The following is a 19,025-nucleotide window of genomic DNA, read 5'->3' on the forward strand; positions in this document are numbered from 1 at the left end:
AGGTTTCTGAAGAAGGGTCTAGGCCTGAAACGTCAGCCTTCCTGCTCCTCTGATGCTGCTTGGCCTGCTGTGTTCATCTTTCTCCAGAGCAACTGTTTTATACAGTCAGGCTTAGCCAAGACTTCTGCAATCAGGCAACTGCCCAAATGAAACTCAGAAAGCTTTTATTTTCAAGCTATGCTATTTCTGCAAGACCATCTTAATGTCATATAACGTTGGTGGGAGAACACCTGAGAATCTCAAAGGCTAACCATTCAGTTTAGCTTCTATCTGAAAGTCTAAATCTGTTTGTTTGTAAACTCACCCAATATAAACAAAACCTCATTCCTCTCCAGGAAGTCTCTCTCAGACTGTATTTTAAAATATGACTGCAGAAATACTTACAAGTAAATCAATAACCCCCTTCAAACTCAGAAAACATGTGCCAATAGTTCAAAGTTCAAAAATCCAAAACAAATGATATTAAAACATATATTAATCACGCACCTCACAACACAATATCAGTAGGATGCTAAAGATCTGATGGAAACTGCTTTGGTCAGCTTCAGAAAATGGTGAGGGCAAGCTGAATTTATCTCAAAATTGATTAGTGCCAGAAATGTTGCTCAAATTTTCATAATAGATGTAAGCAACATTAGAAACTATGGTAATGAAATATTTTGGCAGAATTTGTAAATTGCCTTCTCTTTAAGGAGCGAGGCAAAAATGATTAGAAAGGTTTTCTCTTTGTTAGCTGATCTCAGTCCCATAGCAATAACAGGGAAGCTGCAGTTGTAGAGAGAAGAACCTGTGTGCACTTAAACTGTGCCACAGTAAAAGTCATCACTTTCAGAAGTAGGGTAGAACAGATTTGTACTTTGTGGGTTCATATAATTTCTTGCATGTTGTCCCATACGGTTTTCCTTTCTGTGCTTTGCTGTCCTAATCATGCAAGAACCTTATATTTTGTGCATTTTATCTCATACATTTGTGTCAGGCTATATATGTTAAATCTGAATTCCCTTTCTGTTCAATGCATAGTCACTGATTTAGTAAATTGTATGTTTTACATCTATTCTTGCAACATGACTGTTTTGGCAAGGCTGACAGTTATTACCCATCTTTAGTCTACCTGAAGCGATTGTAGTGAACTTTCTGATTGAACTGTTGTTAGTGGTTGAATAAAACTGACTCATTTGCTAGGTTGCCTCAAAGAGCAATTAAGGGTCAACTGCTTTTGAGTTGGCCTGAAGTCAAATTCATGCCAAACTGGGTAAGGATAAGTGGTCGTCTTCCCTATAGGATGTTAGTGAATCAGTGCACAGTGGGGCAGCACGGTGGCTCAGTGGTTAGCACTGCTGCCTCACAGCACCAGGGACCCGGGTTTAATTTCACCCTTGGGCGACTGCCTGTGTGGAGTTTGCACATTCTCCCTGTGTCTGTGTGGGTTTCCTCCGGGTACTCCGGTTTCCTCCCATAGTCCAAAGATATGCAGGCTAGGTGGCTTGGCTATGCTAAATTGCCTGTAGTGCCAAGGATGTTTGGGTTATACATGGGGAAATGCAGGGGTAGGGAAATGAGTCAGGTTGGGATGCTCTTCAGAGGGGCGGTGTGGACTGGTTGGGCCAAATGGCCTGTTTCCACACTGTAGGGATTCTATGATTCAGTGGAGATTATGGTCATGTGTACTTACACAAGTTTCTTATTTCTGGATATTTTTAAGCAAAATTCAAATTCACAGCTGCATAATGGGATTTGAACTCATTTCCTTTCTTATTAGTTTAGTTCTTGGATTAGTAGGGCATTAGCATAATCCCTATTCCGTTATTATTAGTTTTAGTGGTCCATTCACATAATCCTTAAAGTATTTCTGTTATACAATTATTAGTAGGACATTAACATAATCCACTATGGCACTATTTTCACAAATGGGTACTTTTCTCCTTGGGAGAAAAGGCTATTGCCTCCATCATTTACATCTTTTAGTGATGTGCACAGCCTCTGTGATTGGGAGTACCATTTGTTGCTCATTGCATTCTTGTTAAGTTTCTGGTTAATTCTCTGGAATACTAAAGGAATCTACATCAGGATGTGAATCAATATGTAGTTTCCCTTATTGCAAGCTCCTAATTGCTGTATGAGCATTCCAAAGTCCTGTTCACCACGTTCATAGAATTACCTACAGCGTGGAAAGGCTATTTGGCCCACTGAGTCCACATTGACCTGATAAAGGGCATCCCATCCAGACCCATCCCCTACCATAATCCTGTAACACTGCATTTCCCATGGCTAATCCACCTAGCCTGCACATCCCTGGACTCTATGGGAAATTTAGCATGACTAATCCACCTAACCTGCACAACTTTGGAGTATGAGAAGAAACTAAAGCACTCAGGAGCAAACAACATAGACACACAGGGAGAATGTGCAAACTTCACACAGACAGTCGGCTGAGGCTGGAGTTGAACCCCCGTCCCTAGCGCTATGAAGCAGCAGTGCTAACCACTGAGACCGAGGAAGACTCAGATGTTTGGCCTTTGAGATTCTAAGATATTCTCCCACCAAACTCATATGACATTAAGATGGTCCTTAAGGCACTCTTCAGCATTAACCTTTTTCAGACCCTTTTACACAAATATATCGTTAATTAGCCATGTTTTCAGCATTTGTCAAGTGCAGGCAATTGCATAAGGGAAAGAAATGCCGTCAAATTGATTTCTTGATTATAACAGCCTTAAATTCCAAGAAATACCCACATAAACTGGGGTTACCATGGGAGTGAAAAGCTAAGAAGCATAGAGTAAATAGAAAGCTAATTTTGCAGTTCAACAATGATGTGTTTATGTCTGGTAGTTCAAAACACTGTAAGAATTTGAGTGAGGTGAAATAAATTTGATCAAAATTTTGATTGATTTCATTGTCACATGCACCAAAATACAGTGAAAAGCTTTGTTTATGAGCAGTATAGGCAAATCACAACAAACAAAGGATGTACAGATCAAAAAGACTTAGAGGCATACAGGTTACATTGCAGGTTACACTATTTGAGGCTAGAGTCCATTCAACCGTCTGATAATGGCTGGAAAGAAGCTGTTCCTGAACCTGCTCATGTGTGAGTTCAGGCTTCTGTATAACTGCCTGATGGAATGGGCTGTAGGAGGTCATTACCAGGTTGCGATGGGTCTTTGATGATGTTAGTCATCTTGCCACGGCAGCGAGCCGTGTAAATAGAGTCCATCGATGGAAGTTTCCGTGATGGTCTGAGCTGGGCGTACCAACTTCTGTAGTTTTGTACAGACCTGTGCAGCAGTTGCTATACCAGACCGTTTTGCACCCAGTGCAGCTATAAAAATTGGTGAGGGACCCTATGGACATGCCAAATTTCCTGAGCCGCCCGAGGAAGAAGAGGCATTGTTGTGCCTTCTTGACTGTTGCATTTATGTGGGAAATTCAGGACAGGTTGTTGGTTATCGTCACTCTGAGGAACTTGATGCTCTTCACTCTCTCAACCTCATCCGTTGATGTAGATGGGGCATGTTCTCCTCCTTTCTTTCTGAAGATGATGATCAGTTCTTTAGTTTTCCCGACGTTGAGAGATAGATTGTTTTCATTGCACCATGTCAAAAAGCCCTGTATCTCCCTTCTGTATTTTGACTCATCGTTGTTGGGCGGTGATGTCAGCAGCGAACTTGTAGATGGGCGTTTGTTTGGAATTTGGAAACACAGTCATAGGTGTGCAGGGAGTACTGTAGGGGGTTGAGGATGCATCCTTGGGGGGCTCCAGTGTTAAGTGTTTTTGTGGTGGAGGTGTAGTTACCTATCATCACTGATTGCGGCCTATAGGTCAGAAAACTGAGGATCAAGCTGCAGAGGGTAGAACTGAGACCATGATCATACAGTTTTTGAGATCATCCCAGAGGGGATAATGGTGTTGAAGACTGAGCTGTAGACAATGAGCAGGAGTCTGATGTAAGTGTCTTTGTTGTCCAGATATTCCAGGGATGAGTGCAGGGCCAGGGATGAGCGCAGGGCTAGGGATATGGCATCTGCTGTGGACCTGTTATGTCGGTAGGCAAATTGTAGTGGATCAAGGCAGGGTTGATGTGGGCCATGACCAGCCTCTCAAAGCACTTCATGATTAATGAAATCAGAGCTATTGGGCGGCAGTCATTTAGGGATATTGCATGTGTCCCTAAGGTTATTTTTGAATGGAACAGTTTAGTTTAGCTTTCCAATTTTTGGCCATATCTTTGTGGTGAAGCAGGTCTCTGAGAACAGAGCAAAAACTGGGTTACAGTTGTGTAATGCACTTAGAAAAGATGGAGAGCTGAAGACAGAAAGGCCAAGTTTTTATTGATTGGATAAGGGCCACAGCTGAAATTTCAGTGCTGTTAGAATCAATCAGATTTGTTAAAAGGGTTGGAGGGGCAAATCCCTGGCAGTTCCATACCATTCTCTCTCTCTCTCTCTCTACACACACATACACACACACAAAAGCACACACATGCACGCAAATGCATATAAATCGATGGGGTGAATTATTTCATCCAAGATGTTTGTGTACGTGCAGATACATTCTATTTTGTTCAAAAAAAAACAGCCTGATTCCAGGTTAAAACACAGACAGATTCTAAACAAGGCCTCACACCAAAAATGCATTGTCTGACCTGAGACATCACCTCTTGTATACACTGCTAAAATCTTTAATTATCTTGGGGCAATGACTTGAAAGAAATTCTGGGATTTGCATTTTAATCAACAGAAACCTGTGTCTCCTTTCTAACTGATTAAAGATTCAACAGGAGGTGGTCAGCGAGACATTTTTATGGTTGTTACATTTCTCCTTATAAATTCTTCTCTTCCACACTGTACCTGAGGAAGGAGCATAGCTCTGAAAGCTAGTGTTTTCAAATAAACCTGTTAAACTATAACCTGGTTTCGTGTGATTTTTAATCAAGACTATTGTGACCTAAGTCTTTTCAGTGGTCTGGGGACTTCAGATGGCATACTGTTGAATGTGTCTCAAAGGTTGAAATCTTCAGGTACAAAGTGAGAAATCTTCAGGTACAAAGTGAGAAATCCTAAAAAAAAGAGATCGCATATAAAGCTACATTGTGCAGGAGATGATATGAGTGCTTGTAATTACGTGAGGGCAATCTGTTGTTTAAAGTATCTGAAATTAAAAATACCTTCTTGTTTGAAGTATCCTTCACATAATTAATAGATGGTTTGTTACAGTAAGTGAAATCTAGTCCATCAGTCTTCTTTCCATTAGCTTCATGACAGTTCATTTCTTTTAGCACATCAGTTTCTCTGCCGATGATAACACAAGGATCAGTCTAACTCAGTTTGAAAATCATTATCCTTTTGGATTTAACTTTGAATAGTTTGATACATGCAAGTTACATGTCAGTTTATTTAAATGAAACTGTATGAAAACGCTTGATTATTTGGAATATGTGAAAGTTATTATGGTTACTTTAAAAATTAATTTCAAAATTCCAGTAAGTTGTACATGGTCTTGTGTAAAAAGAAGCCTTTTGGAAAAAAATAACCATAAGATAAGATAGAATTTTGTGGCAAGTTTGAAAATAATGTTGTTCAAGCAAAAAGTAACATCTTAAATAAATAAAACTGTGTAGCTGTGAGATGCAAATTTCAATGGTAGATTGGAAAACTACGTTAAAGTTATATTTTAGTGTTGAACAGCACATACCTAACATTTAAAGAATTAATATATATTTAAGACAAAAATCCATTACTTTAATGAGCAAAAAAAAGCCCTGCAAGTGTTCCAATTATGGCTCGCAAAGACAATCAAGGGATACATTAGACCAGTTAAAGAGGGGTTTAAATTTGCCAAAAAATCTAACTTCAGGGTTTGTGAAGATTTTAATGGGAACAAGAAAAAATTAAGAAAAAAATGTGGAAGTATTTAAGGAGAAACAAAAGAGGCCTGCAAGAGCTTATATAAGTTTGTAAAAAGAAAAATATTAGCAAAAACAAATGTGGGTCCATGTAAATGAGTCAGGAGAATTTATAAAGAGGAATAAGGAAATGATAGAGAAGCTAAACACAAACCTGGTGCCTGTCTTCACAGAGAAAAATACTAAAAACCTCCCAAGAATAATCAAGAATCAAGGGTAAGGGTGCAACTGTAATATATTAATGTTCTTTTCAAACATTAGAGCAATTAAATGGACTTCAAGTAGTTGAAGCCTCTGCACCTGATGATATACATCTCATTGTTAAAGAAGGTGTCTGGGGAATTAATCAATACATTGATGATCATCCTTTAAAACTCTGGAAACATTCCTGAAAATTAGAAGGTGACAAATATAACCCCTTTATTTAAGAAAGTAGGGAGAAAAATAAAATGAGGTACTACAGATCTATTCACCTCATTTAATTTGATTTGATTTATTGTTATTGTTACATGTACCAAGATACAGTGAAAAGTATTTTTTGCATGCTAGCCAGACAAATCATAGCTGGCATAAATACATCAGGGTAATAGAACAAAATGCAGAATATAGTTTTAAAGCTACAGAGAAGATGCAGAGAAAGGATAAATAAGGAGTTGTGTTTTCGTTCCGGAGAATCCTACACATGGTCAGCTCCGGAGAAGATTTTCTTTTCTTTGAGGAATTTATTGAAGAGGAGTCATCTTTATTCAGTTACTCAGTTAAGTGGTTGATTTTATTTAAGTTTTATTTGTTGGAGTTTTTTATTTTTTTCCATTTTAGCATTATTTTCTGCAGGTAATGAAAGGTAGTTTATTTTATATATGAGGTGTTATTGAAACATCCAGTTTTTGTATGCTTAATGTTATTAAGGCCATACATGAGGTACAGAGTGAGATGGCTAGTAGATTTAGCAAAGTTATTACCCAGCAACTTCAGTCAGATAGATGGGTGACTGTCAGGAAAGGTAAGAAGGTAGTTCAAAAGTTTCTGGTGGCTATTCCTCTATCAAATAGATATTCAGCTTTTGGAACAGTTTAAGGTTTAGAGGGATATGAGCCAGGAGTAGGCAGGCGGGGCTAGTTTAGTTTGGGATTATGATTGGTATGGACTGGTTAGACCAAAGGGTCTGTTTCCGTGCTGTATGACTCGATGACTGTGACTCTATATGAGAGTTCATAAGTCTGATAACAGTGGGGAAGAAGCTGCTCTTAAATCTGTCACAGAAATCTTATTTTTGTCACAAGAAATGCTAGAATAGGTAACAAACATTGTGATAAATGATACAAAAACAGAAATTGCTGGAAAAGTTCAGCAGGTCTAGCAACATCTATGGAGAGAAATTAGAGTTAATGTTTCATGTCGAGTGACTCTTCCCCAGAACTCCTGGAGTATCGTGGCAGAATTGATCTCCTTACTTAAGGGAAAATACACTTGTCATTGAGGGAGTGCGACAAAGATTCATCAAATTAATTCCTGGGTTGGAGGGATAGCGCAATGAAGAAAGCTTGAACTGATTTAGCCTTTATCTTTATATTAATTGCAGGGTGGATGCATGAAGCTGGTGGTGGTGGTTGTTAGAATCAGGCAACAAAATTCCAGGCTAAGAAGGAGGCCATTTAAAGACTGAGATGAGGTAGATTTCTTTACTCAGAAAGTAATGAATCTTTAGAATTCTTTTACCCCAGAACACCATGCACGCTCAGTTATTGAGATTGTTGAGACTAAAAGTGCTAGATTGCTGCATATTAAAAGCATTGAGAGAAATGGGGATAATGTGGGAAAGTGGTGTTGTCGCTGAAGATCAGTTAGGGCCTTATTAGATGGCAGAGCATGATTGAAGGGCTGAATGGCTTGCTGCTGGTCCTATTTATTATGTTCTTATCTTCTTATGTCTTGGTTGGATAACTGTTGACAGCTTCAAACTGTTTAGATTTTGCAAGTATCAGCTTGAAACAGTTGATAGTAATCTTAGCTCTGAACCAGAGACAACAGGTCATGTAGGAGTGTTGCATTTGAAGAAGTGGCAGTTTTGAAATCAGTATTAAAATAAGTTTGTTGCAATAGTCTCCATACCAACAGTGAATATAACTCTGAGGTCAAATGCAACATTAACTGAACAAGCAAGTAAGTGCCAAATCCCTCTCATTGTGGCTCAAGTGAATTTAACTCCCAGAAGTTCATTGTATGCCTACAACCAGTTGCCTATCCAGAATTGGAAATGGGCCAGCAGACAGGTGGATGCGAAATATTGAACATTGGCAAACTGAGGACTGAAGTTTCCCACCTTACAGATCAGTTATTGGATGGGAGTTTTGGGAGCAGTTTCCAATCAACAAACTATATGTGGTATGGAGTCTGGGGTAGAGAGAATTCCCTGTGGGATTGAAAAAAACAATTCTGCTTTTACCACACTAACAAGAAAAGAAAAACATCCTTATCTTTGCTCCTCATAATTTTGTATGTCTTGATCAGATCCCTCCTCAGCCTTCTCTGCTCAAAGGAAAATGACCCCAGCATATCCAGTCTCTCTTCATAGCTGAAACATTCCTGCCCAGGCAGCATCCTGGTGAATCCCATCTGCACCCTCACGAGTGCAAGCAAATCCTTTCTATAATGTGACGACAGGAACCGCACATAGTACTTCAATTGTGGCCTATCTAATTCTCATACAGCTGCAACATAACGTTCCTGCTTTTTTATTCAATTCCTCACCTAATAACGGCAATTACCCCACATGCTTTCTTAACTAACTTATTAATTTGTGCTGTTGTCTTCAAGGAGCTGTAGACACCAAGGTTCCTCTGATCTTCCTAGGGTCATACTATTTGTCATGTACTCCCTTGCCTTATAATCCTTCCAAAACTCATTGCATAAAATCTTTCAAGATTAAATTCCATTTGCCATTGTTTACCCCATCTGACCACTTCATCTATATCTTCCTAAGACTCTCTTCCTGTCTCTTTACCACACTAGCAATTTTCATGCCCTCTGTAAACTTAGTAATCAAACATTCTGCATTCATATCTAGATCATTAATGTACCCTATAAATGGCAAAGGACCCATTATCGAACCCTACAGTACACCACCGGACACAGGCTTGCAGTCACAAAAACAATGTTCAACCGTCACCCTCTCCCTCCTGCCACTAAGCCAGTTTTGAATCCAATTGTTCCAAATTGTCTTGGACCCCATGGGCTCTTGTTTCTTGACAGTCTTTCATGGGAGACCTTGTTAAATGGATTCCTAAAGTCCACGTAGATTTTATCCACTGCACTACTCTTATTAATGCACTAGACGCCTCCTTGAAAATCCCAATCAAACCTCTCAAACATGATTTTGACATGATAGAACCATGCTGACTACCTTTGATTAATCCTTCCCTCTTCAAATGGAGATTAATTCTGTCCTTTAGAGATTTTTCCAATAGTTGCCTTGCTACTGATGTTAGACTCATTTACCTATAGTTTCCCTGTTTATGCCTATCAGCCTTCTTGAATAACGATACTACATTATCAGTTCTTCTATCATCTGGTAATTCTCCTGTGTTCAGAGAAAATTTGAACATTAATGTTAGGGTCCCTGTAATTTCTTCCCTTCCTCCAACAGCAGCCTGGCTTACATCTCATCGTAGCCTCAGAACTTCTCCAACTCTAAGCCTATTAAAACCATTAATATGTCTTGCCTTTCAATTGTAATAATTGTTACTGATCAGAGTCCAGTTTCCAGCCAATCAGCACTTACCTCTCATGCAGCATAAATATCGGTCCTCCTCTTGTTTTGGCATTCTTGCTGAGGAATGCAAGATAAACAGTTTTGAGAAAAATGTGCCCTTTCTCAGCAATACTCAAGATTCCCTTATTTTTATCAATGCCCAAATCCTTAACACTTGAAAAAAATGGTTTTCCTAATTTATCAGTATCTTATGTTTTAACAAATCAACCCTGTTCCACTGAATTGGAAGATATTTAAACCCATAGAGCTGAATTTTATGGCTGTTTGGCATTTTCACCAGGTTAAAGAAAAAGGTGGTCCAACAGGATTACATTTCAATCCTGTGTGCCTGTCGTCAGGGTGAAGTTCTACCTTTAAGAGCTGCCAGCCAATAAAAGTGCTAGCAGCTCTTCAGTTCCAGCAACAGCAATAAGAGTGAATGTCACTACTGGACTGCAGGTGGACTGAATCCTAGTGCAGTACTGGAGCCTGAAGAAGAGGTAAGTGGATTGAGCTCACCCAGGCCAATTAGACAAACCCTGATGACAGAATGTGGTCAACGGAAGTGTAGGGAGGTCCTTATGGCAGTGGTGCCCATTGCTGCTGATAGGTCCTTGAAACACAGGGAGACTGAAAGCAGAGACTCAGGGCAAAAAAGGTGGCCTGGGGCCAGAAATGGCCACCCAAGGGCATCAATTGTTCTAGACTTTCCATATTCCTGTCTGAATCAGGAGTGACTGGAAGGAGACATTTTGTCTACCCCACTGCATCCTTCCCAATTATATTAATTCCCACCCACCTTCCAATTGCTCCTGGGGTTGAGAAGCATTTACTTCTGTTCATTATCTGCTCATGGCAAATGACAGTAAAGCACACTGAGATGCACAGGGAGTGTAAACCCTCAATCCCACAGCTGAAATCATGATTGCCTAATCTGAGTGCAATACCAGTAACCACAATCTCAAGTCTCTGTTCATCAAGAGTCCCACACCTCACCTTTCCACCTTCCCATTGACACTGCATGTCAAGGTATAGTGTTTGATCATACTAAAGATGACATGAACAATAATGTTTTTACACAGGCACTGGTTGAGATACAGGCACTGGTTGAATGTCAGTGGGTGAATGTGATGAAGATGGATTCAATTGTGGATTTTAAAAATGCTTGTATCTAAAGGGAAAATGTGTCTAAAGTAATGGGGGAAAAGGCAGAGGAAAGGGACTAAGCTAAGTTTCCCTTGCAGTGAGTTAACACTGGTACACCAAGTGAAATAGTCTTCTCCAGTGCTGTAAATATTTTATGGTAGCACAGAACATGGTGGAATGGTTGACCATGCTCTGAAATGGCCTAGCAATTCACTCAGGCGTACTAAACTTTTAAGAAGAAAACAAAAGGAAGAACAATAATGAGTCGACCACATGGCCATGGTACTGGAAATGACAGCATCATGTCCAGCCTTGATGACCCTGAAATTCCTCCATACCCACTTCTGGATGCTTATGCAAAAACTGGGAGAACTGTCCCACAATGTGTCAAGTAACAGCATGATATCATTATACTCACTGAATCACACCTGTGATTCAGGCAATGTGACTGACCCCACCAACATCATCCCTGGGTTTGTCCTATACTAGAACCAGGAGAGATCTATCAGTGTAGTAGCACATGAAGTCTCGTGGTATTAAGGTAAACACGGACAAGAAAATCTCCAGCTGATTACCTCCCACTACTATCCCATAGCTGATAAATCAATTCTGCTCTATGTTAGAGACTACCTGGATGAAACACAGTCAATGGCAAAGGCAGAGAATGCACACTGGATGGATAACTTCAATATCCATCACCAAGATTTGTGCATGTATAGAATGAACAGCCAGAGGAAATGGTGGAGTCTGATACAACTACAACTTTTAAAAGGCATCTGAATGGGTATATGAAAAGGTTTTAGAGGGATATGGGCCAAATGCTGACAAATGGGTCTAGATTAACTTAGGATATCTGCTCGACATGGATGAGTTGGGCTGAAGGGTCTGTGACTCTATGACTGTATACTAGTCTCACTATGAACTTAACTGACAGAGTCCGGAAGCACATAGAAAGACCTCGCTGCTAGACTGGGTCTGTTGGAACTGGTGTGGGAACCGAATCAAAAGAAAAATATACTTGACCTCATTGTCACCAATCTAACTGTCGCAGATCCAACTGTCCATGACATTATTGGTCGGAATGACAATCACCAAGCCCATGTAGAGACAAAGTTCTGTCTTTACATTGAAGATATCCTCTACCATATTGTGTGACACTCCTACCATGCTGAATGGGATGGATTCAGAACAAGTTCAGCAGCCAAAAATCTGACATCCATGAGGCAGTTTGGACCATCAGCAAAAACAGAATTATATCCAAACATAATCTATAACCTTTTGACGCAGCCTGTCCTTCACTCTAGCATTATCTTCAAGTCAGGAATGAAACATGGTTCATAGAATAATACAGGAGAGTAAATCAAATAAAGTGCCAGGCATAACTTTGCCTTGATACACACCTCCACCAGCTTTAAAGCAGCAGTGTAACGAAGTGAAACATTCATACATTATATTCTTATCTTTTGAGTTAATTTTAATAGTGTGCACTGTTAGAATCCTGCAAAGTCCAATGCACTGGAATGGAATATTTTTGTTCTAAATAAGTATACTCTTTCAGTATGCATGTAATGCAACTCTTTTTTTCCAGCGAGGCCACGAATTACTTCAGAACCACGGGATGTGGATGTAACCTTAGGAAACACTGTTTACTTTACCTGTAGAGCTGAAGGGAATCCCAAGCCTAAAATTGTCTGGCTACATAATAAGTGAGTATGGTTGGAAAATGTTTTGGGCTATAATTTTAATGCTAAGATCTGTCAGTGAATGACCTTCTTTAAATATAAACTTTATTCATTGGTACAGATGGCCCTTAATGATTATTTATTAAAAAAAAAGTTTGATAAGAAGCACTTATAATGTATTGTGATAAAATTGCTAACATTGAATTGAAATTCTATTGAAATACAATCTTACACTGCAATGCAAATAATAAGAAAATTAACTTATTGAAAATAACTGGAGAGTTTTTAATCAAAGCATTGTAAGGATGAAGTAAAAGACTCCTACATAATTTTTACCCAGGCTATTTTCAATTTGTTATGAAAAAGGGCAAAAGAAAAATTACAAGATTGAAAATGTCATTTTTTTCCAACTGAAGCTCACCATTTTTTTTAAGCTGAAAGATTGATTTACACTGAATACCAGTCTCACAAACTTTTTAGCCTTAAAATTATAGCAAAAAGCGAACATTCCATGAACTAATCAAGTTATTTTGAAATAAGACTGATTGCTGACTGCTCTTCCTTTCTCCCAATTTTGGCAGCACTGCCTTCAGTTAACTGACTAACTGTCACATCAGGAACCAAGGAATGCTAAAATGGAGGCTGTTGCCTGTCCTTGTTATTCTACTTCAGAACTTTAAATAACTTAAAAGAATGCCTAATGAATCGAGAGTTGCCCATTTTGTGTTCAGATGGTAATATTTAACCTTTTTGTTGACTAACATATTGCTTCCCTATGCTTTTTATGGAATTGGCAGTTGCATCGTCAAGTAGTGAATCAAGTAATAATATAAATAACCTCACGAAATAAGCCAAGGATTCATGATTTTGATAATAAGATGCAATTAGAGATTGGAAAGAAAACCATTCTCTGAATTCTATTTAAGTGATCATTTTTCCCAATTGCAAGTATTATTTTCTGACAAGTTGGTAATGTGCCAGTAGACCAGAAGGGAAGGCAGAGTTTCAAAAATTTCAACAGTAAGTGGACAAACCTAAATAATAGCAGCCTATTGACTCTCAAATTATGTTGGCCTGGATTTTTGAACAGCTCTACCTTTGAGAAAATTAAATTGTAATCTTCAGATATAAGAATCAGGCTCAATATAATTCCTCATTGAGAAACATAATAAAGTAGAAAAAGGGCTAAATCTGTAGAAGTCTCCCTTGCAACCTTTAGTTTGATCTGATGTTCCAGTGAGATAACAATGTTGTCAACTTAAAATAATATTATGCACAGTGTTCCAAAATATTGGTCTCTTTGTGTATGGAATCTCACTTTCCCATTCTCCAGGAAAATAATAGTCAGTGCAGAACTCCCTTAAACCTACATTCACTCATTCCTGTATCTATACTTTTGCAACAGTGTTATATTACATACTGGTGTACATAATTGTTTGCCACAGTAAGTTGAAGAAATTCCCCACTGTTTTATGGTCAACTCTTCTAACAGAAAAATATATAATCTTCAAAATTTAGGATAGTTTTGACTTTAAATGTTCAGCATTTTATGCTTATCGTGGAAGAATTTTGGAATGCTTCAAGAACTATGATTTCCTTACATTTTCAATATTTTTCTTTGACATCAGTGATTGAAAAATGGCCCACAGTATTTCTTCTCTGGCTAACTCTACAAATATCTAATTAGGATATGAATGGTGCAGCCTTTCACAAATAGAGCATAGGAAGAGGAATAACCTATTCAATCCCTTGAGCCTGCTGCAACTTTCAATTAGCTTATGACTGATCTGCTTCAAAAAGCCATTTTCCCATTCTCTTCTATTACCCTTACCATTGTCAATTATCTATATTGTTTGTTCACTTCAAGTTATCTTCACTGATTTCTTTAAGGTGTTTTGCATCATTTCCAGTAACTTTGTTGGAACACAGTATGGTTTCAATCTTCCAGTTCAACCAAATGATGCCCTAGCAAACTTCTGCCAATGTCAGTATGAAAAAATCCATGATTGAGTGGACAACAATTGTTCAGAGACAACTTTATGTCCCTTTAAGGTTTTTGCAAAGATTTGTAGCTCGGGTTGTGGATGGGATTGTTGACTTGCTTGCCAAGGGGGCTTGCTCTTGTTCAGATGTTTCATCACCATGCTAGGTAACATCATCAGTGAGGCTTCTAATGAAGAGATGTTGTTCTACTCCACTTGGAATTTATATTGTCTGGTTTGTTATGGTGAGTAGTGTCATTTCCAATTCTGTTCTGTATGGGTTTGTATATGGGGTCCCATTCTATATGTTTTTTGATTGCATTATGGGTCGAGGACCATGCCTCAAGGAATTCCCGTGCATGTCTATGTTTGGCTTTGGCTACTATGGTTACCTTGTCCCAGTTAAACTGATGTCCTTCATTGTCCAAGTGTACTAATATTAAGGAGAGTTCGTTGTGTCGTTTTGCGGCTAGCCAATGTTCATGTATTCTGATGGCTAGTTTCCTTCCTGTCTGTCCAATGTAATGTTTGTGGCAGTCGTTGCATGATATTTTGTAAGTTAAGTTTGTTCTGCATGTCGTGGGTATGGGGACTTTAATCCTTGTGAGTGTTTATCAAAACATGGCTGAGGGCTTGTGTGCCACCATGATTCCTAGTGGGCGTAGGAGTCTCGTTGTCAGTTCTGATATGTTCTTGATGTAGGGCAGTGTGGCCAATGTGATAGGCGTACTGTGTCCTCTTGGTGTTGCCTATTTAGTAGGCACCTGCGGATGAAGTTGTGGGGATATCTGTTCATAGCAAAGATTTTGCATAGCTAGCTCTTCTTCTTTCCTGCGTAGTTCTGGCAGGTTGGTGTGAGGTTGGAGTTCGGTGAGGTTGATGGCCTGTTAAATAGTGTCCTAACACAGTTTTGTTTTTGGACGTTGGGGTGGTTGGTGTGGAAGTTGAGGATTTGGTCAGTGTGGGTTGCTTTCCTGTACACTGAGTTTTGGAACTCCCCGTTGGTCATATGTTCAACTCTGACATCCAGAAACGGAAGCTGATTGTTGTTTTCTTCTTCTCTCAAGCCATTGACCTGTTCATATGATCACTCCATTCCATCCACTCAACCCAAGAATTCCTCAATAGCCTCAAGAACATAAACATCAGTGATGACGAGATTATGGTATCATTTGATGTCACCGCATTATTCACGTCAATTGACATCCCACTAGCCAAAGAAACACTGGCCACATTACTAGAGGAAGCAGGAACGCAATGAGCTCCATCAGCAATGACAACATACTCAAACTACTAGACCTGTGCCTCACTACACCTTTCATCTTTAATGGTCAAATATACAAACAGATCAATGGCACACCCATGGGTCACCCATCTCAGGGCTCATCGCAGAGGCAATCATGCAAAGACTAGAACACACTACCCTCCCCCTCATTCAACCTAAACTGGATCTGATACATGGACAACACATTTGTCATCATTAAATGCACCAAACTGGAAGAGACCCACCACCTCATCAACAGCGCATTTGCCAGGAGCAAATTCACGTCCACAAACAAAGCTGTGTTAGGACACTATTTAAACGGGCCACCACTCACTACAACAAGCTAAAACAGGAAGGAGGAAGAGCACCTATACAATTCTATACAATACTATTCATCCACAGGTGCCGACTAAATAAACAACACCAAGAGGACACAGTACACCCTAACACAGTGACCACACTGCCCTACATTGAGAACGTATCAGAACTGACAACGAGACTCCTGCAACCACTAGGAATCTTGGTGGCACACAAGCCCACAGCCACGTTACGGCAAACACTCACAAGGATTAAAGACCCCATACCCACAACATGCAGAACCAACGTAGTTTACAAAATACCATGCAAGGACTGCTACAAACATTGCATTGGACAGACAGGAAGGAAACTAGCTATCAGAATACATGAATATCGGCTAGCAGCAAAACAACACAACAAACTTTCCTTAATATCAGTACACTCCATGTAGACAGCTTTTTCCCCATCAATCATCTTTGTCGCCTTCTTGAAAAGCTTAGTCAAGTTAGTGAAGGACAATGAAGGACATCAGTTTAACTGGGACAAGGCAATTATATTAGCCCAAGCCAAACATAGACACACACAGGAATTCCTCAAGGCATGGTTGTCAACCTATAGTGCAATTAGCAAACAAAGAGAATGGGACCCCATATACAAACACGTACAGAACAGAACCGGAAATGACACAACGCACCAGAACAGACCAGACAGTATAAATTCCAAGCGGAGTAGAACAACATCGCTTCATCGGCGGCCTCACCATTTATGTCACTTTATGAGGGAACTTCTTGAGTGTGAAGTTTAGGGTCTCAAATCACAACTACAAGATTTGAGCATGTAATCCAAGTTGCCACCTAAGTGCTTTTCAGTGGGAGATCTGGATGTTGTAAGGCAGAACCGACCTGCTCAGCTTAGGGTGATCAGCAGTGAGTCAGGAGCCCATTTAGTGCCTGACCATGTATCCTTATCTCAGCTACTTCATTGGAATCACACTACTGTCTTTCCCAGATAATATAATGCCAAATCTATCAAAGGAAGATTTCTAATATAAGAGACCCCATAAAATATCAGAATGGGTGAGTTACACATTAATTGCTATGGTTCAGCAATGACAGGAATGAAATATGGACCTGATAATACCTGATAATCCTTACCTGCGTATCAAAGAAGAATAAAGAACAATACAGCGCAGGAATATGCCCTTCAGCCCTCCAAACCTGCACCAACACATTTTGCACTTCCATACTAAAACTTACTTCACTTACAGGATTCGTATCCCTTTATTCCCTTCCTATTCATGGATTCATCCAGGTGTTTCTTGAATGCTGCTATTGTGTCTGCTTCCACCACCTCCTCTGGCAATATGTTCCAGGTACTCACCATCCTCTATACGAAAAACTTTGCTGGCACATCTCTTTTAAACACCCTCCCACCCCTACACCTTGAACCTGTGTCCCCTAGTAATTGATCCCTCCACCCTGGGGAAAAGTCTCATATTTTACATTCTATCTATGCCGTTCACAATCTTATAAACTTCTCTAAGGTTGCCCCTGAACCTCCAGTGTTCCAGAGAAAACAAACACAGTCTATCCAATCTTTCTTCATAGCTAAAATCCCTCATACCAGGCAACATCCTGGTAAACCTTTAATGTACCCTCTCCAAAGCATTCATATCCTTCTGGTATTGTGGTGACCAGAACTCTACGCAATATTCCAAATGTGACCTAACTAAAGTTCTATAAAGCTACAACATAACTTGCCTATCCTTATACTCAACGCCCCTTCCAATGAAAGTAAGCATGTCATAGGCCTTTTTTTTTACTACCTTATCTACCTATGCTGCCACTTTCAGTGATCTGTGGTCCAGTACATCCAGAATCCTCTGCATATCCATACTCCTAGGGGTTCTGCCATTCACTGTATAATTTCCACCTGTACTTGACCTTTCAAAATGCATCACCTCACATTTATCTGGATTAAATCCCATCTGCCATTTTTCTATCCATGGTTCCAACTGATCTATATTCTGCAGTATCCTCTATCAGTCCTCCTCACTATCCACAACACCACCAATCTTTGTATTGTCTGCAAACTTAATAATTAGACCAGCTACATTTTCTTCCAAATCATTTATGTCGGCCACGAACAGCAGAGGTCCCAACACTGATCCCTGTGGAACACCACTAGTTCCAGCCCTCCATTCCCGAAAAGCATTTTTCCACCATTATCTTCTGTCTCCTATGACTAAGCCAGTTTTGTATCTGTCTTGCCAGCTCACACCTCATATTATGTGGCTTCACCTTTTGTACCAGTCTGCCATGAGGGACCTTGTTTACTGAAGTCCATGTAGACAGCATCAACCGCATTTTCCCCATCAATCATCTTTGTCGCCTTCTTGAAAAGCTCAGTCAAGTTAGTGAGGCACGACCTCCCCCGCACAAAGCCATGCTGTCTATCGCTAATAAGTCAATTTGCTTCTAAATCCATATAGATCTTGTCCAATAATTTCCCTAGCACCAAATTGAGGGTCACAGGCCTGTAATGTCCAGGACTATTGGCTGTTACCCTTCTTAAACAATGGGAGAACATTGGCTACTTCGCAGTCTTCTGGGACCTCACCCATGGCTAAAGAGGATACAAAAGTGTCTGTTAATGCTCCAGCAATTTGTTTTCTTGCCTCCCTCAATATTCTGGGATAGATCCCATCAGGACTCGGGGACTTATCTACCTTAATACTTTTAAAGATGCATAACACCTCTTCCTTTTTAATAGCAACTTGTCTTAGAGATTCAACACTCCCTTCCCTGAGATCTTCATCCACCAATTCCTTCTCTTTGGTGAATACTGGCACAAAGTGCTGAGTAGATTGAGGGATTGCAGTGTGCTTATGTTTGACAAGGACAGGAGTAAGAGGCCAGCCTTTCAGACCAAGCAGGATTTGGTGGAAGTGGCCAAAGGAGTCAATGGCAGGAGTCTTGTCATTCAAACTTGAATATA

General features: G+C 39.7%; 1 protein-coding gene across 1 annotated transcript in view; it reads left to right on the top strand.

The window, feature by feature from the left end:
- Nucleotides 1-19,025, top strand: part of LOC109919505 (peroxidasin homolog) — a 509,465-nt gene that overhangs the window by 271,474 nt on the left and 218,966 nt on the right. The window contains exon 7 of the mRNA XM_048596123.1: nucleotides 12,392-12,509. Coding sequence (XP_048452080.1) covers nucleotides 12,392-12,509 — 118 coding nt within the window. The remainder of the gene's footprint in view (nucleotides 1-12,391; nucleotides 12,510-19,025) is intronic.

Source organism: Rhincodon typus, chromosome 4, assembly GCF_021869965.1.
Source record: "Rhincodon typus isolate 14 chromosome 4, sRhiTyp1.1, whole genome shotgun sequence".
NCBI classification, from domain to species: domain Eukaryota; kingdom Metazoa; phylum Chordata; class Chondrichthyes; order Orectolobiformes; family Rhincodontidae; genus Rhincodon; species Rhincodon typus.